The sequence below is a fragment of the Cibotium barometz genome, chromosome 54 (genome assembly GCF_041138505.1).
Source record: "Cibotium barometz isolate CiBa-2024 chromosome 54, ASM4113850v1, whole genome shotgun sequence".
Classification (NCBI taxonomy): domain Eukaryota; kingdom Viridiplantae; phylum Streptophyta; class Polypodiopsida; order Cyatheales; family Cibotiaceae; genus Cibotium; species Cibotium barometz.
The window spans coordinates 22,449,088-22,472,767 of NC_141099.1; the positions used below are offsets into that span (position 1 = coordinate 22,449,088).

Sequence of the window (23,680 nt, forward strand, 5' to 3'; positions counted from 1 at the left end):
ATCGACATCGACGAAATTTTCTTCTCGGAAGAGCCTGCTAGAAGATATTTCAATCAGATGAATCCGACACCTCGAGCCCAACATGAAGACGAAGGCAGTGACAACACTGAAGAAGAGCAACATGAGACCAACAACGACCTAGGCACTCAAAACAACCCAATTGTGGTTGATGATGATGTGCAAGAACAACCACAACAAGAGTACAACACATCTTTCCTTTCTGTCTAGGAAAGGACTGCAGATTTCAAAAGATCTATTGTAGAAGGACATAGTTTTGTGCCTCTATCTCCTGAGGTATGTAAATATGTGGGCCTCAGTGAGGAAGACAATTGTTTTCTCTAGCTTTTCTACAAGTTTGTTTATGAAGTATGCAATGTGCACTCCATCCCTTGTAATTAAATGCTTTCCCTTCATGTTTAATACAACACAGCCTTTTCGTCACATTGTAGCAAAATTGGTCAAATTGACGTGTAAAACAAAAAAGCTAATATTTCCAAATTTTCTTTACTAAAAAACAAAAGTGAAGCTTTCTTAATTTCTAAAATTTTTAAAAATTCCTAACCCTTATTGAACCTTACAAAGCTAAAGTCTTTGATTTTCGAACCTTACAAAAATTAATGTTGTTTGCCAATATGCACCCACAAAAAAAAATAATTAATAGTGTAGAGTGAATATATATTCAAATATAAGTATTTTTAAAAGGAATTCAATTATAAGTATTCGAAAAATGGTATTAAATGTTAGAGCAAGCGAAAGACTCGTGCACATGAAAAGTGGATGACGTGGCGAAGTCCACGTCATGGACTTCGCCACGTCAGAAAGGGCAGGCGAAGGTGTTTTTGCGTGTGTTTTTTGTTGTCACATTGTCTCAACGCAACGCGATCAGAAAATCAAGACCTGAACTGCGGCTTTTGGAGCTTATGAAAGACCAGGCAAGGGCAAATTAGGGTTTCGGTGATGAGAAGATAAAACTGCACTCATCAGAGCCCTAGGGTTTTACCTGTATCGTGGAAATCTTGGGGTTTTACAACCTCTTTCTGCGATCAGATCACGCGCTGGGGTTCCGGTTTTTTTCCTGGTGAAGATTATCGGTTTCGTTTTCTGCAACCGGGATTCAGTGCTGTGATCGCGTTACACACAGGCTGCCGGCGATTAGGTTTTAGAAATTTAGGGTTTGTGCAAGCCTGGTGAACAAAGATGTAAGCTGTTCCTTTTACCAAATGATACACATAAACCCTTAGGTACAATTGATTAAGCTTTGGTAGGGCATCCCCTCTTTGATCCGGCCAAAACACAGACTGAGCCAGAACTCTGTTTCCTTGTTTTCTTGTCAGGTTGGAGTCTTGCAGTCTGGAAATTGTCAGGTTGTGTACTTAGAAAGCTGAGGTAAGGAAAGTACAATTTCACATACATTTGTTTGGTGTACTTGGAATTAGAAACCTGAAATTTCATATGCATGTTGAACAAAACATGTAGGGTGCAAATATTACATAGATTTAATGTGTGGCAGAATATTACGTCCATTGATTATGTAGGTGTATCCATTGTCTATATTCACATGCACGCACGTATAGTTTATTCAGGTGTTTTTATTGATTTTACACACGTCACACACGTGCACACGTCCACACACACACACACACACATCCAGAAGCGCCACACTTGCACAAATTCATTCATTGTTTATTTAGGTATATTTATATATATGTACAAAAGCAAGGTGAATACAAGAAAGGGTTAATTTTAATCACAAAACTAATTGCAAAGTGGGTGAGATTGGCTTGATCAAATCTCCAATCAGCTGTAAATAATGCCTCCTTGGTGACGTAGTAGCCAGTAGGAGATTCAAACTTAACAAAATCTGTATGCTAGACAACTTTTTTCCGCCAATGAGACATATAGCATCTGGGCTAACATACATGGTTTTCAGTTAATGCCAGGAAACTCACAGGTGGATCTGCTAGTTAGTCACTTGGGTATGATAGCCAGCCTGAGCCCTGTGAAAGTAGTAGGCTCATCGTTGAGTGGGGTCTATACAGCTGCAGTCGTCATAGCAGGCATCTTTGTGCTCTTTGCTGTTGCTCTCTCAACATTTCTGATATTCGAACATCTTTCATGGTACAACAATCCAGAGGTGAGTTGGTTATGGAGGCAGAAATGCATTCTATTTGTAAATTTAGAAATATGATTTCTTTAAACTTATTTAGCTTCTGTGCGCGGGCATGCGAGACACACACACACACACACACACACACACACACACACACACACGTGCGTGCGTGCACATACACACATGCATATGTATGTTACATACTTTCTATCTGTGGCCCATGCCGGATAACTCACCTCTTTTGTGTTCGTGTTTTTTTTGTTAGCTTGTAATCAAAAGGATTTGTTGACATTTTTTTGATGTTGTGTTTTTACACATGGCAGGAGCAAAAATGGATAATAGGAGTAGTTTTGATAGTTCCATTGTATGCAGTGGAATCTGTAAGCTTGCAACCTTATCATTTGTTTATAGAGCTAGTCATTTGATTCTCATGATGAGAAAGTATTCACATAAATGTTTTCATGGTGGGGAAATATTTTGCCTGATGTGTTGCACCTGCAGTATGTGTCTTTCTGCAGTTCAAATGCTGCTCTTGTATTCGAGATTGTACGAGACTGCTATGAGGCCTTTGCATTATACTCCTTTGGACGCTACCTGGTCGCCTGTTTAGGTAAACATCAATTCTGTGCTTTTGATCAACATGTGCTTTTTCTCTCTGTATTATTGTTAGCTATGAAGTAATCCCTGTGGGGAGGTAAGAGGCGTCTTTTACCTTCTTGCAGGTGGTGAAGAAAAGACAATGGAGTCGATGGAAAGGCAAGCAGTTGCAGGCCCTCGAACACCACTCCTTGTCCAGAGTGCAGGAAGAGCAGCTGTCAAACATAGCTTTCCACTGAATTATTTTCTGCAGCCTTGGGATCTTGGAAAGCAGTTCTATCAAGCATTCAAATTCGGCATTGTCCAGTTTGTATGTGCATGTGTGAATGAGTGCTTTCTGTATGATTCTATGTGTAGTGTAAGGATAGGATTTCTAACCTGTACCCTGTGTACATAAGAAGGATTCCTCAACCAGATTTACCCTGCAAAAACTCATGTTAGTGCAGATGTGAATGAGCGCTTTATGTACTATTCTATGTGTGGTGTAAGGATAAGGATCTCTGACCTGTACCTTATTTACATAAGAAGGATTCCTCAACCATCTTTACCCTGCAAAATTCAAACTATAAATGTTAATTCAATGGACCTTCTTGGAAGGCCATAGCTCCCTCTAAGAACTGCCCAAGAGTAGAGGCTAGACCAACACCATGTTGGACTATGTTCATCTCCAGCATTTATCCCATTTATTGCAGCATTCGTTGGAAATTCAATAGGAGTCGTCCATGGCTTCTACACTGAGTGCCATCTCTTCAACTTCCCAAGGAGTCCATCCTAGATGGGACCAACTATCTTGTATCCCCTCTTTTACATCCCAGCCATCTCCTAGTAAGTGTTGCATCTGCCTAGCTTCCATAGCTTTTCCCTAGAAAGAGAGAAAGATTGGAAGCATGGTACGGACCATCTCTTGAATAGTTTTGTTTTTGTGCTCAACCACACTATTCTGCCGTGGAGTGCCAGGTGTGGAGAACTGACAGCTAATACCTTTCTGTAAACAAAAGTTGTGGAAGGATTTGGAGATGAATTCTCCTTCATTGTTCGAACGGACTTGTCAAACCTTCTGTGTGGTCGCATTCTCGACTGGAGCCACCAACTCTTGAACGCGGGAGAAAGCCTAATATTTTTCTGCCAAGAGATACACCCAAACTTTATGTGAGAAATCATCAATAACAAGCATGAAGTATTTGGCACCACCTTGGGTAGTAGTCCGCATGAACTGCACAAAGTTCATATGGATAAGCTCCAAGATGTGAGAAGCCCGATGAGTAGCCTCATGAGGGAAAGGCTCTTTGTGTTTCTTGCCATGCAAACAAGCCACACAAGTGGAGCGGGAGGGTTTTAGCTGCTGAAGACCCTCCATCATTTGATGAGAAGACAACTGCTGAAGAGAAGCATAGTTCAAGTGCCCGTAGTAGCGAGCATGCCACAACGCTGTACCCTGTTAAGGTACCAAGGCATGATAGCTTTGAAGAAGTTGTAGCAAATTAGATTGTGACTCATTCAAAGAGCCACCAAAGTCCCTCAACTTGGAAAGACCACCTTCTTGTACACCAATGGTAACAATGTGCAAGGTGCTAGTGTCAAGAACTGAACCATCAAAGTACACGCCGTAGTGTTTCTCTGCAATCTAAAACATCGAGAGTAGATTGCTAGAGCGCTTGGGAACATAAAGCACAGCTCGGATGGTAGAAGGTTGGCTAGGAGAAGAGTTAAGTCGCACGTTACCCACACAAGAGGCGTCAAGGTTAGAAGCATCGCCAATGGACACCTTCGAGGAGCTAGGCCGAATATCTTGCAGAATGGACCTGTCATGACTCATGTGAGTAGTGCATCCATTATCAACCACCAATCCAGAATACGTGAGGTGGCGGGAATAGGTGAGTCCGTGGGAAGCCTCTCAATGCTGATGAAGACAGTCTCCTTGGTGGAAGAGGAACTCTGGGATCGGTTTGTAGACAGAGAGATTTCATCGATGGGCTTCTTTGCAGAACCATCTTCTCTCTTTTTTTTTTTTCCGAGAAAAGATCCTTTCATTAGTTATATAAAAACGCCCGTAGGGCTACAAAAGATCTCTCCTGCTCATAAGAGAACCAGAGCAGTGAATACAGCAAGGCAGCCCGGGAGACTCTCCCTAGGTGCTGCAAAATACAAGCATCAGTACAAAGGACTGAGGGGCTAAATCATACAATAGGGGGGGGGGGGGGGAAGCCAAACAGGTGGCCTGTAATGCCAATGGGGGGATCCCTGTGTGTAAGGTATAGAAGGGGCCGCTGCGCCAGGTGGTGTGAAAGGCGTGGCGCTGCAAGATCGCCTCATCCGAGTCGCCCCGGATGGGGTCATATTGTCCTCGCAGGGTGTAGATCAACTCCTGCCAAATCCCCCGTACAGTCTTTGCTGGTGGCTCCAGTCTCCCCTCAAAGGCCGTGAAACACCGGGCCCTTCAGGTGAACCAGATGGTGAGGCTGCTGAGGAGCTCCCATCGTAAATCCCTCTCCTGTGTCCAGCTAGCGGACGAGAAATCCGGTGACGGAACCAGGCGAGGCTGGCCCCTAATGAATCTGATGGCCTGACTGTCCTGCTCCATCTCAGCCCCCATAGCAGGCCCTGACGAAGTCGACCAAGTAGCGGCACCCCACGTAAACATACCCTCTGGAGAGAGGGGGGCCAGAATACGCAGCATCCGCAGCCAAATCTGCTGCGCCTGAGGGCAATCCCATAGGCAATGTCTTTGTGTCTCCATAGGGTGGCCGCATCGGACGCAGGCCACCAGAAGACCGCTGTAAACAAGCCAGGTGCCAACTGCTGAGCCCCTGTGGGCGACCAGCCACTGGAAAGTCGAGATCCTGCGGACGTGTCGACTAGCCCAGAGCTGAGCCCAAAAATCCTCCAAGAACTCCTGTGAGAGTCCCTGTAGCAGCCAATGCCCCGGTGCAGCTGGAGAGACCATCCTCCTCGCTGTCAAAATATGCCGCCCCAGCTGAACAGTATACTGGAAAAAGGTGATCTCTGTGGCCTCAAGGGATGCATAAGGATCATGCCACTCGTACTCCCTAGGGTCCCATTGTAGCCGGGCCAAGGGGCGCGCTGCATATGCCCATATGCGCCAATCCGGGAGCACATCTGCAGGGTCGGGGTCAATATGCCACTTCCGAGAAGCGGCGGCCACTACCCGTATCCTCTGAAAGGTGCACTCTGCAACCAAAGGCGACTCCACCTCCACTCTCTGAAGTCTGCCCTCATCCTGAATCTCATAGTAGAGGCATCTGCCATCCTCAGTGCAAGCTCTGACAGCAATCAGGATCTCCAACTGTGTAAAGGCTCCCATCCACCGTGGGGCCACTAGCTCGAAAGGCGTGGACCACTCCTCTGTGAGTGCCTCCTGAATATCATCCCTCATAATCAACCCCCTCTGAAGTGACTCAGCCTCTCCACCTGGATCTCCTCTGGGAGACTGCAGAAGGCCTGCCAGTCTCCAAAACTACGTGCTGGGCCTGCCGCTAAAGGTCCCCAGGCTAGACGAGGCCGAGAACCCAGCATATGACCCTGCTCTGTGCGAACCGTTGGGCTCCAGATGAGCGGCTGTCTGGCCCGCTCCTCAACACAAGAAGGAGGTCGCTGAGAGAGCCCCGGTCTCAGCAGCTCCAAAGCTCTCAGGATGCTCAAAGCAAATCTGTCCTCCCATCCTCTACTGAGGCATGTCCTCCTCATCTCTATGAAGATCCAGCGAATCTCTGGTGCCCAAGTGCCCCCTGCTGGGAGAGCCCGAGCCTGTAGCCGCTGCAAGAGAAGCTCTTTCCAAGGCTCAGCGCCTGGAAGCAGCCCCCGAATAATAAGCTTCCCCAATAAGGCTCTACTCTGATCGACTGGATCTATAATGCCCAAGCCTCCCTGAGCCAGCGGAAGTGTAATAACTGCCCATGCAACCTTTGCCCAGGCTGGCTGACCGTCCCGCCCAGACCAAAGAAAGTTCCTGATCAGCCTCTGTACCTGGCTGATGCAAGAGCTCGAGAAGATCCAGCAAGACGTAATGTACCACATGGTCGCTAACAGCACCTGATTTGCCACCACCACCCTCCCAGGCAAAGATAGTCGAGCTGTACTCCAATACAAAAGCTTCTTCCGAATGCTCAGAAGAAGCGGGGCAATCTGCTGCTCGGGTGACAAATCTAGTCCAATCTGGCTTCCCAAATACCGCACTGCTGTGCCAGGAGGAATCCATCTAAAACCGGGGTCCGGGCTCCATGCCGGAGTGGGAGCACTACTGATCCAAAAGGCCACTGTCTTGCGCCAATTGATCAATGCTCCCGAAGCTGCACTAAAAACCTGGAGCGACTGCTCTGCCCGAAGAAGATTGGCCTCTTGGCCATGCAAAAATAAGCGCGTGTCGTTTGCAAACTCAGCATCGAGCAGGTCCCCCCCCCGGACTGGGAGCTGGAGTCCTCTCAAACCAACCTCCTCTGCCGTCAAATACATGCTCATAGCCTCCGCAAAGAAGAGAGAAAGAAAAGGGGCGAGGGGACACCCTTGACGGACTGATCTGGTCAGCTCAAAACTCGGCCCCCGTCCTCCTGCAATCAACACCTGGCTACGAGCTGTGGAATATAGAGCTGCCACCCCTCTGATCCATCCTGGCTCAAAGCCCAGGCGAAGCATAGTGCCCTCTAAGAAACCCCAATCAACTCTATCGTATGCCTTCTCAAAATCGAGAAGCATCACGACCAAGTCCTCACCAAGAAATCTAGCTCGGGCCGTCGCCTCCCAGAAAGTAAAGATGTTGTCAAGGATACTGCGCTCCTTCCTTGACGAATCCTGTCTGGGTAGCATGAATCAACTCCCCCAGGAAGGGCTGGATCCTCAAACTCAAGGCCTTTGCTAAGACCTTGTAGACAGTATTGAGGATCGTAATAGGCCTCCAATGCCGAATATCATCTGATACTCCCTCCCCCTTGGGGATAAGAAAGATCAAGCCCTCTGAAAAGCTCTGTGGCATCACCCCAGTGTCCAAAACATACTGAAAGCCCCTGCGGAGGCTTGGCCCCAAAAGGTCCCAATAGCGCATAAAAAAGGTCGGCGTCAGTCCGTCCTCCCTTGGGCAACTATGTCGCGGCAGGACCCTCAAGGCCTCGGCAAGCTCAATCTCTGAAAGAGGCGCACCAAGAACTGTACGCATACGATCTGTGACCCTCCTCTGCACATGGGCCCACACAGTCTGTCTACAAGCATCTCGATCCTCAGTGGCTGGCTCCGCTGAAAGCAGGTCTCTATAGAATGCAGTGGCAATGGCTCTGATCTCCCCGGGCTCAATAGCTACCGATCCATCCGGTCTACCAAGCTGACGGACTCCTGCTCGAGCATGGCGGGGTCCAGTGATCTCAAAAAACTCCCCAGTCACTCTATCACCAAGCTGCGTCCACCAATGAGAGGCCTGACGATGATAGTAAAACTCATGTCTCTGCTCCTTTGCCTCTCTAACCTCCTGGCGTGCCTGGCTCAGCTGTGACGCCACCCACTCACATGCAGGCTGATGGGGAGAAACCTGTCAATTAGGGTTTAGAGTTCATTCATGGGAGACATACACAGAGAAGCAAGGGAGAGAGAGAGAGAGAGTTGTGGGGATAAGTCAACTCATGAAAAAGCATGAGTGTGTGACTCCCCTATCACACATGTATATTGCACTAGTACACATAGTGCACTTAGTACATTAAAAGTACTAAGTGTACTATGTACTATAACTTATGGGCTTGTACACACTATAAGGGTGGGCATAACGCCTTTACCCCAACAACCTCCCACTTAAAGGCAAAGTGCCCTTAAGTAAAGGAAAAGAAAAAATCAGCATGTACATAATAATATACAAGGCCATATCAAGGCTGAAAGTGGCCTCATCCAATGCCCATCAAGTGTCTGCAATGAGCAAACCGCTCCGGAGGCAAACTCTTCGTCAACAGATCAGCCGGGTTGTCATCCGTATGAATCTTAACAAGCTGAATTTGCTTGTTCTCTATCACCTCTCTGATGAAGTGATACTTCACATCCACATGCTTCGTCTTTGCATGAAAGACAGGGTTCTTTGCCAACTGAATGGCACTCTGACTGTCACAATGCAACAATGGAATATCCCCTGTATAGCCCAAATCAACCACTAACCGAGATAGCCATAATGCCTCTTTGCAAGCCTCTGTGGCTGCAATATACTCGGCCTCTGTAGTAGATAAGGCTGTGCACTTCTGCATCCTGGATATCCATGACACAGCACCTCCTGTGAATGTAAATACATAACCGGTAGTAGACTTCCGGTTATCTGGATGACCGGCATAATCCGAATCCGTGTAACCATGCACTAATGCATCCTGTTTGCCAAAGCAAATGCACAAATCCTGTGTGCCCTTCAGGTATCTCATGACACCTTTCACTGCTTCCCAATGCTTCTTGCCAGGGTTGACCATGTATCTAGAAACCACTCCCACTGCAAATGCAATGTCCGGCCTAGTAGCAACCATGGCATACATGAGACTGCCACAAGCTGAAGCATACGGAATCTTGGCCATATCAGCCCTGTCTCTATCTGACTGTGGGCTATCCATAGCACTGAGTTTCACATATGGAGGCAAAGGAGTACTAGCTTTCTTCCCCCCGTCCATATTGAACCTCTGCAAGACTTTGCCAATGTATTCCTTCTGAGACAAATACAACACATGCTGATTTCTGTCCCGAAGTATCCGCATACCCAAGATGTGATTTGCATCACCCAAATCCTTCATATCAAAGGTTTGATGCAGCCTCTGCTTCAAAGCATCCATCTCTTTACGAGATTTCCCGGCAATCAACATATCATCAACATACAAAATGAGAATCAAGAGACTGCCATCCAAAGCTTTCTTGGTGTACAAGCAGTGATCTATGTCACTTCTCCTGAATTTCTGAGATTTCATGAATGTATCAAATTTATGATACCATTCCCTTGGTGCCTGTTTGAGCCCATAAAGACTCTTTTTCAGCTTGCATACAAGCTTCTCCTTTCCACTTACTGCATAACCCTCTGGCTGCTGCATATATATCTCCTCATGGAGATCACCGTGAAGAAAAGCAGTCTTCACATCCATCTGAATCAAGTCCAGATCATCATGTGCAACCAAAGCCAACACAGCTCTAAGTGTGGTCATTTTGACCACTGGAGAGAAGATCTCATCAAAGTCCACACCATATTCCTGCTTGAAGCCCTTAGCCACTAACCTGGCTTTGTATCTTGGCTTAGCATCTGATGCAACTTTGAGCCTGTATACCCACTTGCATGGCAAAACCTTCTTGCCTGCAGGCAAAGGCACCAACTTCCAAGTTCCATTTTTGTGCAGAGAATCCATCTCTGACTTCATGGCACGCTCCCATAGAGCTTTGTCTGCCCTCTGTAAAGCCTCTTTATAACATGAGGGCTCCCCACAGTCAGTTAGCATCAAGTAGTCAACCCCTGGAACAAACCTGTCAGGTGCTCTGGAGGGTCTAGTGGACCTCCGTACCCAATGACCATCATTTGCAGGTTGCTGTCCAGCCTGCATATCACCCATTGGTGGCTCCTGTTCCATGCCATAAGGCTGAAAAATCATGCCCGGTATCTCCTCTAACTGTGGTATATCCATAGGGATATCTTCTGCCATCTCTGGCTGTCCATTTGGACCATTTTCAGCACCATTTAAGGGCTGGTTTTCCTGCTGTAATGGCTGATTTACAGCCCTTTGTTGTTGTCCATGATGTCCATCATCATCAAAGATGACTCTGCCAGGCTCCTGTTGCCTTGCAGGCTCCTTATACATGCATGTTTCATCAAAAATGACATCATTGCTGCGTATGATCTTTCTATTTGTGGGATCCCAAAGTCTATACCCCATTTCACCTCTGTCACCATATCCTAGGAATATGCATTTATGAGACTTAGGATCAAGTTTGGTGCGCATTTCCCTGCGTATGTGCACGTACGCAACGCAACCAAACACTCTCAAGTGCTTGTATGACGGAGGCTTCCCTGTCCATACTTCTTCTGGCACTTTCCCACCAAGCCTCGTGTTAGGTGACCTGTTTATAAGGTGAACGGCTGTCATAACAGCTTCAGCCCAAAAACCATGAGGTAATGCAGCATGTGACAACATAGAACGGACCTTCTCCTGTATGGTCCTGTTCATCCTCTCTGCTGTCCCGTTTTGTGGAGGATCATAAGGAGTAGAGAGCTCCCTCTTGATGCCTTTAGCATCACAAAAGTCCTGAAACTGTTTGGACATATACTCTCCACCATTGTCGGAACGCAAAGCTTTCAGTGTTTTGCCAGTTTGATTCTCAACAAGAGCAACAAACTTCTCAAACACTGAGAATGTATCACTCTTCAAACGAAGAGGATAAACCCACACCTTGCGTGTGGCATCATCAATGAAAGACACAAAATATTTTGCCCCTCCCAAAGAAAGCTGAGGCATCTCACATACATCTGTATGCACAAGCTCTAACTGAGCATCTTTCTGTCCAAGAGCTTTCTTGTGGGGGCACTGTAGTTGCCTACCATATATACAATGCTCACAAAATTGAAAACTTGAAAACTTTAGAGAAGGCAAGTAACCCAAACGAGACAATTGCTCCATTCCTTTGACACTCATGTGTCCCAACCGGCTATGCCACATAGAGATTTCCGGCAGCTCGGTTGCATTTACATTAGCATGGTGACAAACACCTGCATGCATAAAGTAAAGAGTGTCCACCTTAGAGCCTCTGGCAACAACCAGTGAGCCCTTACTAATCTTCCACTTTCCACTACCAAATGTGGTAACATAATCAGCATCATCAAGCTGTCCAGTAGAAAGCAGATTCTTCTTGATCTCAGGCACATGCCTGACATCATGGAGCATAAGCTGTGAGCCATCTGAAAATACAAGCCTCACATCACCTCTGCCAAGAATTTTGCATGCATGGTTATCACCCAAATAAACCACTCCTTCATTGCCAGCAGTGTACCTGACAAACAAGTCTCTGCAACCTGTGACATGAAAGGAGGCACCTGAATCAATGATCCATGAGTGCATACCATGACCACCTGTAAGAAGTGAATGGGCATCAAGTGAAGACGTAAAGAGGACCTCATCCTCACTGCCACCTGCATGTGACACATTGATTTCTTCGATCTTGACTCCACTTTTGCCCTTTGGCTTTACATCTTTGGCTTCATCCTTCTCTTTTTCTTTGCCTTTTCCCTTTTCTTTCTGATCATTTTTCCATTTGTAGCATTGCTTTTTAATGTGTCCCTTCTTGCCACAATAATGGCATTCCAAATCCTTTTTGGAGCGAGACTTGCTCCTTCCCCTTTCTTGGCTTTTCCCCCTTTGTTGGGATCTCCCACGTGCATTCATTGCATTAGACTTGCCAACAGAGTTGTTTTTCCTGTTCATCTCTTCTTGAAGAAGAGCACCCTCAACATCTGCATATGACAGCATAGCATTCGAATTGCTAGTGGCTGTCCTGAATGTGTCCCAACTCTCTGGCAAAGTGCATAACAAAAAAGTGGCTTTGAACTCATCGTCCATTGCCAACTTTTGATTGATGACCTGGCTGACAATACCATTAAACTCATTGAGATGGGCTGTCATAGATGCCCCTTCCTTCATCTGAAGGCCTATGAGTTTCTTCAACCAATACACTTTGCTTGAGGCACTTTGTTGGGCATACAAGTCCTGCAATCTCTGCCACATTCCCCAAGCTGTCTTCTCTTCACGAATGCTGAAAAGTAATGAGTCTGACACAGATAACATGATAGTAGATCTTGCCAGCTCATCCATATCTAATCCTTGATTTGCACTGCAATTTGCTGCAATTTTGCCCAAATGTGCGATTTTTTCACATCATACAGCATGTATGAGTGCTTAATTGCACAATTACATCAAAAGCCCCAAATTTCGACATCCAATTTCCTGCAAATTGATCCTGATTTGACCAATTTCCTGCAAATTGATCCTGATTTGACCAATTTCCTGCAAATTTAGCCTGATTGTGACCAATGTCACCCAATTTTGTCAATTTTGCTCAAAAATTGAGCAATTTGGTACCTGTACCTGCTCAATTGCTTGATTTGACAAGGAAAATCCAAAATTGAAGCAAAATACCTTTGATTTCAATCCAATTTGCAGGCTGAATTTTTGTTGCAGGAATCTGCTTCTGCTTTGTGCAGGTGAGAAGGGGGGCACTTTTGCTGCAGATTTGATGGCTGCTTCTGTTCTGTGCAGGCGGTGATGAAGCTGCTCCGCCTGCTTTGCCTGGTTCGCTCGCTGATGAGCGCCTGGCGCTAGCTGACGCCTATTTTGCCTTACGCTTCGACTTCTTGGCTTATCGCATGCGAGTGATTCAACGTTCGCCAATGACAGAACTCCACGCTTCACCAGCTCCACGCTGTTCGCCTATGCTGTCTTCGCTCGACGCTTGGCGCCAACCTATCTTCGATCGTGTAGCGCTATAGTAGCTAGTACGCCTGAAGTCGACAGTGCCTGATGGCTATACGCTATCTTCTCCAGCTTCGCCTGCGCCGTTTGCCTGCGCCGTGTGCTGACCTCCTCGCTCGTGGCTGCTGGGCAGCCCGCCTGGCTGCTAGGCAGTTTTCGCTTGGCTGCTGGGCAGCTGGGGCAGCCCACGCTGCTGGCTGGGCAACAGCTGAGCCAGCCCACGCCTACTGGCTGGGCAACAGCTGAGTTAGCCCACGCCTACTGGCTGGGCAAGGAAGGACAGAAATCAGCACTCAAGGAGAAGAGGGAAGGACCAAAGCTCTGATACCAGAAAAAATACAGGCAGCTCCAAGAGAGATTCAGCAGGCGACCAGTTCAAGAAAAATTCAGCAGGCGACCAGCTCCAAGAGAGGTTCAACAGGCGACCTTGCTCTGATACCAGTTGATGGGGAGAAACCTGTCAATTAGGGTTTAGAGTTCATTCATGGGAGACATACACAGAGAAGCAAGGGAGAGAGAGAGAGAGAGTTGTGGGGATAAGTCAACTCATGAAAAAGCATGAGTGTGTGACTCCCCTATCACACATGTATATTGCACTAGTACACATAGTGCACTTAGTACATTAAAAGTACTAAGTGTACTATGTACTATAACTTATGGGCTTGTACACACTATAAGGGTGGGCATAACGCCTTTACCCCAACACAGGCTGCTGCTCCTGAAGGCGCTGTAGCGAAGCTAGGCTGCGTCTCAGCCGATGCTCCCGCTCGCGAATCTCTCCCAGCCGTGTCAAAGCTGCAGCGTGCAAAAAAGAGCTAAGCTCGATGAGTCCCTGGGCACACTGGCCTGCTGCATCCTGGTCAGAGCACTGACTATCATGCCAGATCCTCTCAATGTCCTCAGCGAGACTGGGATCCGTAAGTACCCTCTCTGGGATCCTCAACTGCAAGCTGGGCTCCCGTGTCCTCTCCTCCAATGTCAAGATAACTTGCGCATGATCTGAAAATGAGGTGCCAGCGAGAATGCCGACGGAGCCCCCTCGCTCCCCTAACCAGTCGCCCACATAAAAGCGATCAATCCGTGATAGATTAGTCCCTCCCTGCCGGCGATCCGACCGAGAGAAACTAAGACTGTCCTGAGAGCGGGAGAAGGCCCCATGTTGCCATGCATCAGTGATCCTCAGTGACATGCAAAACCGGTCCCAAGCTGCAAGCTCCGTGCCGTGCACTGTAACATGACTGCCTCCCACCCTATCGGCCGGGTCCTCAAGCATGTTGAAGTCTCCCCCGACACACCAATGTGCGGCCTCTGGCAATGCATCCGTAACCTGGGTCCAGAACTCTGCTCTGGCACTAGCATGATTGGGCGCATAGACGTTGAGCACGCCCAATAGCTCATCATGCATCCTCAGAATGACATACTGTGCTCTACCAGGCACAATGATCCCTCGATCCACAATGGCCTGCCGCCATACATCTGCAATGACCATGCATACTCCTCCCTGTCCACCCAAAGGACCAAACCCTGCAGACCAAACCCTGCAGACCAAAAGGTGTCCCATCTACCAGGCATCACCGAACCATATCTCCGGATCCTGCTCTCACCCAAGTGGTGCTCCTGCATCATCAAAATATCAATGCTGCCACCAACCAGGCATCTCTGAAGCTCCTGCCTCAAGCAACCACGATAGCGTATAAAATGTGCTCCGCCAAGGCCCTGTACATTCCATGAGATGATCCTCATGGATGACCTACTGAGGTGGATGCTGTCTCAGCCGTACGGCGGGCCTTCGCAAGCGGCTTGGATGGAGAGTAGTCCCCATCCGAGCGGTTGCGAATCTGCCCACCCGGTGTACTGCAAGAATCACGGATCAGGCGCCAGTGGCTGTGGCCCATGGCGACTGCCTCCCGCTCTGACAGAGCAACCTCGTGTATACATACATATCCAGGGTCGCGTGCTAAGTCTGCCACTATGCGAACGACCAAATGACGAATCCCTGAGGCATCCACACTCCCGGGATCCAAGAAAAAATGAGCCAACTCCCATAGTCGGCCTATCACATCTGTCACCTCCAGATTGCTCACATGATGAGAAAACTCAACTGCCTGAGTCTTCAAAGTGCTAAGAGCGAGCTCTAGAGTCCACTCCTGGTCGCAAGGGCCACATAGAGGGAACGAGAAGGCCACCGCTGAATCAAGTGCCTCCTCCCCGCGGCCGGAGGTATCACTACTAATCTTGATGTTCTATTGGACTCTTCTGTTTGCATTCTTACGGACAGCCAGAGTGCCTTGGTGTTGGCTCAAACTTCATCTTTTCATGGCAGCACCAAACACATTGAGGTCCATTTTCACTTTGTTCGTGAGCTGGTCGTTGTCGGCATCATTTCTTTGGAGTATTGTTCCTCTCAGGACAACCTAACTGATCTCTTCACTAAACCTCTTCCTCGAGATTCTATTGATCAGCTTGTGACCCATATGGGAGTTGGTCCACTGAGTTGGAGTTGAGAGGAGGTGTTGGACTGTGTTCATTTATCCCATTTATTGCACCATTCATGTAGCATATTTATCTGATGTATTTTACTTAGTCGTGGGTATTTTTCCCACATTTTTAGGCACTTTTCCCAGTAGGTATTTTCACCAGTTGTGGGTTTCTTCTATTGGCCGACTTGGCTATTTGTGTTGTATATAAGAACAGGCTTTTGTTAGCAGTCATCTCCTGTTTGTACCATATTACTTAGTAGGGAGTATGAAACCGGCCTCTGATAGAAACCAGAGTGCGGTAGACTAGCAGTCACCCGTCCACTTGTAGTCTAGATGAGAAAACAAAACAGACTGGAGCTAGAGTGCCCAAATCTGAAAACAAAGCGACACCTGTTGGCCCCAAAGCTTGGCGCCCCTTGCGGTATTTCTTTATTCAATTTCAAAAGTATGAAAGGCTGAGTACAACAAAATCAGCCAAGAGATTACACCTGTATGTCCAATCTGACAGCCCACAATCCCTCTTAGCACAGAGGATTCACGCACACAGATCTGTGTCTCAAAACAACACACTGTGCCTCCCTCTGATCAGCCAAGACCACTAAGCAGGGCAGCCATGAGCATACATCTGGCATATCTCAAGCACATGATTAAACATCTCAGCTCATACATACATTCACTGTTCAACCTCTGTCTCCACCCTTTTCAATCTGCCATACCCCTCCTCTCACAAGGGGCCAGATTGCTCAAATCTGCAACAGACATAAAGCAATAGAGAGAGATAGATGAACAAATACGGAGCTTACCAAAATCAGCTCGTGGATCTGCACTGGAGGAAGTAACGGTACCAATCTGTACTTGCAGGCACTTGTTTCAACAACCCTGCTTCACACGTGTGTATGTACTTGTCTGTACCTTGCTCTTTGCATCCACCTCAGTGCTGTACTTGACTGTACAGACCTGAAAATTCTGCACTGTACCAAGGAGAGCGCCGTCTGCAACTGTACGGCTCTATCTGTATCAGAAAACACGCCGCCTGCAGCTGTAATGATGCGACCTGCTGTACGGCTTCTGTCAGAGTGCTTCAGTCCTGTCCGTACAGCTGTACCTGCAACAGAGCCTGCAGCAGCAGTTCTGCACCTGTGCGCAGCCTGTACCAGCAGATATACCCGCAGCAGCTCCTGTGCGCAGCCTGTACCAGAGTGTGTACCTGCAGAGCAGCCTGTCCGTACAGAGCTGTACGGCTGGTTTGCACAGAGAAAACAGCAGCAGCACCCTTCAGCAGTCGACTCCTTCTCCTCTTGCTTTCCACGCATGAGCCCTAGCACGTATGCTCCACGTTTCTCCAAAAGCTAGAGAGAGAGAGAGGAGAGAGAGATGCACTCCAAAAGTGGAGTTGCCCCCTTCCCATAATAATCCTAGGGCCCCAACTTTAAAAGTTATTAAAGTTCCCTAGGGGCCACTAAGGCCTAGGGGCAACTTTAATAAAACATTAAAATTCTAATGTTCTAGTTCCCCCCTTCACACATAGGGATGTCCACACATCATTAACTATGTCCGGGCACCCCCCATGCGAATAATTCAATATTTTGACTCAGCAACCACCATGCCCACACTTGTGCTGTTCCATTTTCACAGGGCCATGACATACCCCCCTCTTGAAAAATGGCAAGCGTCCTCGATTGCATTCTGGTGATACAACAAAATATCCAAAGTGAAATATACAATATGGCAAGATCAGCGTCCCAATCTCTCTAAGCCATGCACATGTAACAACATCATTCATTGCAAAACAATGGCGTAGTAATAGTCCAAGTTGTATACCATTGTGAACCATACATATCCACAAAATCCCATGTGACTAGTACACATATATCATAGAAGTCCCATAAACAGATGTACTGTCAGCCTCAGTACCTTCGGGTGAGATAAAAACTGCACCAAGCGACCTCTAGATGTCATCTGAGCCTGTCTGTATCAAGGGAGTGGAGGTGCTACCCCCCTCTTGAGCATCAGGTAATGCTCCAGACCCACGCTCTGCTGAACCTGAAAGAGCCACAACAAGAGTCGGCTCTAACTCAAAGGCATCGAGATAAAGCTGCAAAACCTGAGGTGAATCTGTTAAGTCACCTTCCTCCATCCACTTCGCATCCATCGGTGAATAGTTCTTGAACTTCACAAGATAGCGACGGGAAACTTTACCTCGTACCTTCCTTTCTTTATGTGCCAGTATCTGCTCTGGAATCAAAACCTCATCAAGTTCCTCAACTTCCGGCTGAGCCTCATTTGATACATCCTTAGGCACATCCCCACGGAAAGGTCTAAGGAGACTCATGTGAAAAGCATTGTGAATCCTCCAGTGATCTGGTAGCTTCAAATGATAGGCTACCTCACCAATCTTTTCCAAAACCTGAAAAGGCCCATAATAACGCATGCTCAATTTAGGGAATAAGCGCTCTTTACCCTTCATCTTCTTGAGTCTAGCCTTTTCAAAGTGCAAAAGAACCCAATCACCCAATGCAAACTGTAAATCTCGTCTGTGACGGTCTGCGACTTTCTTTTGCTTCTGCTGAGTTTTCTGGAGTGCCAACTTAACCCTCCGATAAGCTTCATCCAAACTTTCCACATACTGATCAGCCTCAAAGATCTTATCCTTTGTATGCAAAATGGGTGGTACCTTCTGTTAGAAGTCATCTCCTGTCTATTTGTATACACCAGGGCCTCTGTTGTGGGTGTGCCCGCCCGTATATCATTTTTCCACACTCCCCGTATTTTTTCCCTATTTTTCCCATTTTTTTCCTAGTGGCTGGAGGGCTGCCAGGTGATGCCAGGACCACACTGAGGCTGGCCGACTGCATCTGGAGCAGTCGTGGGCTATTTGTGTGCTGGCCGACCTGATCTGAGCAGACGTGGGGACCAGATGCTGGCCGACTGCTGTTTTTCAGCAGTCGTGGACATTTCATGAGTCGTGGGCCTCTTCCAGGGCTGGCCGACTGCCCTCATGGGCTTGTATATATTCCCCCCCATCCTCCTCCACTTTCTCATTCAGTTTTCTTCGGGATCTTGTGTATAGAGAAGAGTTTACACACATCTCTCAGTGTTTCTTGTGCTGATTATTTTCTGCAGTCTACTTGCTCTTGTCTACCCAAGTTTGGATATCATTTCCGCTGCATATTCTGACATGGTATCAGAGCCATAGGCTCTAGCAGATCTTGGGCGTTTTTCTGAGCAAGAGGGGGAGCAACAAGTTGCTGATCGGTGGACTGTTACGGGCTGAACGGGAAGTGAAGGTGCAAGAGGAAGGCGGGCAGAAGGGCTGGACAGCCACTTGCATATTTTCTGATTTTCAGATTTTTCCCACCCACCCACCCTTTCAGGTTACTCTCCGAGATGGCGGATTTACTCGAGATGGCAGAGAAGCACGTGAAGATTCCGACTCTTCCCACGTTCCCAGTGGATCGGCAGTTGGACGGGTCCAATTATGGCATCTGGAAGGTCATGATGGAGTCAGTTCTGGAGTCATATGATCTTGCTGATTTTATTATCAAAGGGGTGCCAAGGCCGGAAGCTGAGGAAGGGGAGGTTTTATCCGCGAGGAAGGACCGAGAGGCACAGGCACAAATGTGGGACCGTGTCAACGCCAGGGTCCGGTCATTTATATTCCTCAATTGCACACCACAGGTGATCAACCATGTGAAGCACATGACGCTGGCGAGAGGCATATGGGAGCACTTGGCTTCTTTGTACAACAGGGTATCACCCATGAAGCGGATATCCTTGGAAGTGCAGATGCGGGTTATGAACCCTGCAAAGTCTTCGACGATGCGGGAACACATTAACAAGCTGCAGGCCCTTCAGCAGGAAGTCCTTCAAGCTGGGAAAGAGATATCGTCCGAAGATATGGCCATCACGTTACTTTCTCACTTGCCTGGTCAGTATTCCGCTTTCTATTCCTCGTTGATCACTAGTGGCAGGCTCAGCACCATTACTTGGGAGGAGCTTGTGCCAATGGTCTTGGACCAGGAGGAACGTTTTACGAACCCTCCTCACGGCGGAGGTTCGGAGGCCTTAACTGGCCAACGGTCGAAAGGCCGTAATACCAACAAGGGCAAAGGGAAGGCTTCACCAGATAAGTCTTCCGAGAAGAAGCCTGATCCAGAACGAGAGAAGCTGAAGGCCGAAAGATCTTGCAATGATTGTGGCGAGAAAGGCCACTACTGGAGGAAGTGCCCTAAGCGGACAGGGAAGAGTGCTGAGTCCTCAGCCTCAGCTGCGAAGACTCCGGCATTTGTGCACTTGGAGATGGTGGACTCCGATGATTCATTGTCTTCGAGCGAGGAGGCAGTTGGCTTCACCGCAAAGGATACTCGGGAATGGATTCTCGACAGTGGTGCTTCCAGGCACATGACTCCATCCCGTGACTTCTTCCTGGATCTGAAGCGGCAGTCAGGTCGTATCTTTATTGGTGATAATTCCACTATTCCGATTCATAGTGAGGGCCGGATGGAGATCATTCCCGACGGCAAGGGGGGCAAGCATGCTTCCCGTGTTCTTTATGTCCCTGCTCTGGGCTTTCATCTTTTGTCAGTGCATGAGGTATGCAAGACTGGCTTTCGGGTGGAATTTGAGGAGCATTCAGTTGCTCTAAGGGACCGTGAGACAGGCAAAGTTGTTTGGGAAGGCGGTGTGGAGAACGGTATCTACAAACTCTCTGCACTCTCCTCACTGACAGGCTCTCAGGTCGGAGACTTGTGGCACTTTCGTTTTGGCCACTTAAATGTGGATGCTTTGCGGCGCGCCTTCCGGGACTAGATGGTGGTTGGCTTGCCAGATGTTGGTAGTAGGCAAGGACGCTGCAGTTCTTGCATACGTGGTAAGCAGCACAGGGAATCCTTTCCGAAGCAGGCTTCTATGCGGGCTTCGAAACCTTTGGAGTTGATTCACACTGACTTGTGTGGACCACAGCAGATACCATCCTTGGGAGGATCTCTCTACTTCATGCTGCTTGTTGATGATTGTACCAGATTCACGTGGGTCTACTTTCTTTCACAGAAGGACCAGGCTTTTGCTCGGTTCAAGGATTGGCACGTGATGGTGGAGAAAGAGTCTGGATTTCAGGTCAAGACTCTCAGGGCTGACAAAGGAGGGGAATTCTCCTCGACTGTATTCTTTCGGTTTTGTGCAGATCATGGCATCAAGAGGGAATTGGCCAATACCGGATCGCCTTCGGAGAATGGAGTTGTTGAACGTAAGAACAGGACAGTGGTGGAGATGGCGAGGACCATGCTGGAGCATCGAGATCTTCCTCGTCCACTGTGGGGTGAGGGTGTGGCGACAGCTATCCATACCATTAACCGCTCTCCGACGACTTCTGTACCCCATATGACTCCATTTGAGGCATATTTTGGCAGAAAACCCGATGTCTCGCACTTCCGTGTCTTTGGGAGTGACGCGTATGTACATATTCCGAAGAAGCAGAGGGGGAAGCTTGACTCCAAGTCCCGCAAGCTGGTATTTGTGGGGTATAACTCTCTTTCCAAGGGATACAGGTTGTATGATCCAGAGAGGAACGAGATTGTTGTCAGCCGGGATGTGGTCTTTGACGAGCATGTTCCAGCATCCACTGTCGAGGAGCCGCCACTTCTTGGAGATCCAGAGTCTGAAGATGATTCCCAGTCTATCACTCCAGTTGATCCACCTCAGTCATCACAGGAGGTTGAGCCTGCAGCTGGAGTTGAGCCCCCGCGACCACAGGAGGCTCCACGATCTGTTCGAGTACCTAGGTGGTTGATGGACACCCTTCGGGAGTCAGGTGTCACGGAGGTACCCTCCGAGTGGACCACAGAGGACGGCCCTCGAAGATCACATCGAGTTCGAGATAAAAGCAACACGGCGGAGCTTCTTCAGGTGAACTATGCTCTTATGTCTCGTATCATGCGGGATAAAGAGCCCACTTCCGTAAAGGAAGCCCTCTCACAGGATACTTGGAGGGAAGCCATGCAGGTGGAACTTGACGCCATCGAGAAGAACAACACTTGGGAGTTGGTTCCGAGGCCGTCGAAGCGGTCAGTCATTGGTGTCAAATGGGTCTTTAAGACCAAGTACGCGGCTGATGGGTCGGTGGACAAACACAAAGCCAGGCTCGTGGCTAAGGGTTATGCTCAGCGGCCAGGCATCGACTACGAGGATACCTTTGCACCGACAGCGCGGATGACCACGATTCGGACCGTTCTTGCCCTTGCTTCTTCTCAGAGGTGGCCCGTGTACCAGATGGATGTAAAATCGGCGTTCCTTAATGGTGACCTGCAGGAGGAGGTGTACGTTGAGCAGCCTCCAGGCTTCATTGTTCCAGGATCGGAAGGGATGGTTTACAGGTTACGTAAGGCCTTGTATGGTCTTAAGCAGGCTCCGCGGGCTTGGAATCAGAAGATTGATTCCTTCTTTATTCGGACTGGATTCCAGAGATCGGTTGCAGATCCGAACCTGTATCTCTTTCGGGAACGCGGCTTGGTCACACTCATCATCCTTTATGTGGATGATCTCATTCTCACCGGCGGTCATGTGGAGCACATTGGAGTGACGAAGGCTGCCTTGTCAAAGGAGTTTGAGATGACCGACTTAGGCTTACTCCACTTCTTCTTGGGATTGGAGATCTGGCAGACCCAGAGGGGGTTTTTCGTCTCTCAGCAGCGGTATGTTCATGAGTTGCTTGAGGCCTTTGGGATGGAGAACTGCAAGCCTATTACTTCGCCGATGGACCCGAACACAAAGTTAACCGTTACAGATCCTTGTGAGCCAGTTGATGCCTCGCAGTACCGGAAGCTGGTTGGTTCATTGATCTGGTTGCTGAACACCAGATTGGACTTGAGCTTCTCCGTAGGGCTGTTGAGCTCTTTTATGCAGACGCCATTGAAGACTCATTGGGACGCAGGATTGCGGATCTTGCGGTATCTGCAGAGTACGAAGGATCTGGGACTCTTTTACACAGGAGGGAATGGAGTCAAGCTCCAAGGTTGGAGTGACTCAGATTGGGGAGGAGATCCAGACACGAGGAGATCTACTTCAGGATACACTTTTACCCTCGGCTCAGGAGCGGTTTCTTGGAGCAGCAAGAAGCAGCCGACTATTGCCCTTTCTTCGACAGAGGCAGAGTATCGGGCTGCTTGTGGTGCTGCTTGTGAGGTTGTATGGCTGCGGAGGCTGCTTGGCGAGATGGGGTTTCCACAGAGGGAGCCCACAGTCATCCAGTGTGATAACCAGAGTTGTATAGCTATTGCTCGGAACCCGGTTTTCCATGCCCGGACCAAGCATATAGAGATACAGTATCACTTTGTTCGTGAGAAGATCTTGGCTGGTGACATCTTGCTACTTTATTGTTCGACGGAGGACAATGCGGCGGACCTCTTCACGAAGTCTCTACCTCAGGCTACGCTCAGGCGGCACTCCAGCTCCCTGGGGTTGGTTACACAGCCAGGAGCTGAGAGGGGGTGTTAGAAGTCATCTCCTGTCTATTTGTATACACCAGGGCCTCTGTTGTGGGTGTGCCCGCCCGTATATCATTTTTCCACACTCCCCGTATTTTTTCCCTATTTTTCCCATTTTTTTCCTAGTGGCTGGAGGGCTGCCAGGTGATGCCAGGACCACACTGAGGCTGGCCGACTGCATCTGGAGCAGTCGTGGGCTATTTGTGTGCTGGCCGACCTGATCTGAGCAGACGTGGGGACCAGATGCTGGCCGACTGCTGTTTTTCAGCAGTCGTGGACATTTCATGAGTCGTGGGCCTCTTCCAGGGCTGGCCGACTGCCCTCATGGGCTTGTATATATTCCCCCCCATCCTCCTCCACTTTCTCATTCAGTTTTCTTCGGGATCTTGTGTATAGAGAAGAGTTTACACACATCTCTCAGTGTTTCTTGTGCTGATTATTTTCTGCAGTCTACTTGCTCTTGTCTACCCAAGTTTGGATATCATTTCCGCTGCATATTCTGACACCTTCTTCCCTCCTTCTACAATCTCAAAAGGGGCCTTGCCT

General features: G+C 48.3%; 1 protein-coding gene across 2 annotated transcripts in view; it reads left to right on the plus strand.

Moving 5' to 3' along the window:
* Nucleotides 1-821: 821 nt before the first annotated feature.
* The window catches only part of LOC147607951 (protein LAZ1-like), a 66,199-nt gene continuing 43,340 nt past the window's right edge, over nucleotides 822-23,680 (plus strand). The window contains exons 1-6 of one of the 2 annotated variants that reach the window (XM_086790094.1): nucleotides 822-1,199; nucleotides 1,335-1,386; nucleotides 1,931-2,134; nucleotides 2,434-2,490; nucleotides 2,612-2,720; nucleotides 2,833-3,017. In XM_086790094.1, coding sequence (XP_086646220.1) covers nucleotides 1,934-2,134; nucleotides 2,434-2,490; nucleotides 2,612-2,720; nucleotides 2,833-3,017 — 552 coding nt within the window. In that variant the 5' untranslated portion in view covers nucleotides 822-1,199; nucleotides 1,335-1,386; nucleotides 1,931-1,933. Of the gene's footprint in view, nucleotides 1,242-1,334; nucleotides 1,387-1,930; nucleotides 2,135-2,433; nucleotides 2,491-2,611; nucleotides 2,721-2,832; nucleotides 3,018-23,680 lie in introns of both variants that reach the window. The other variant, XM_086790095.1, reaches the window with a different exon arrangement.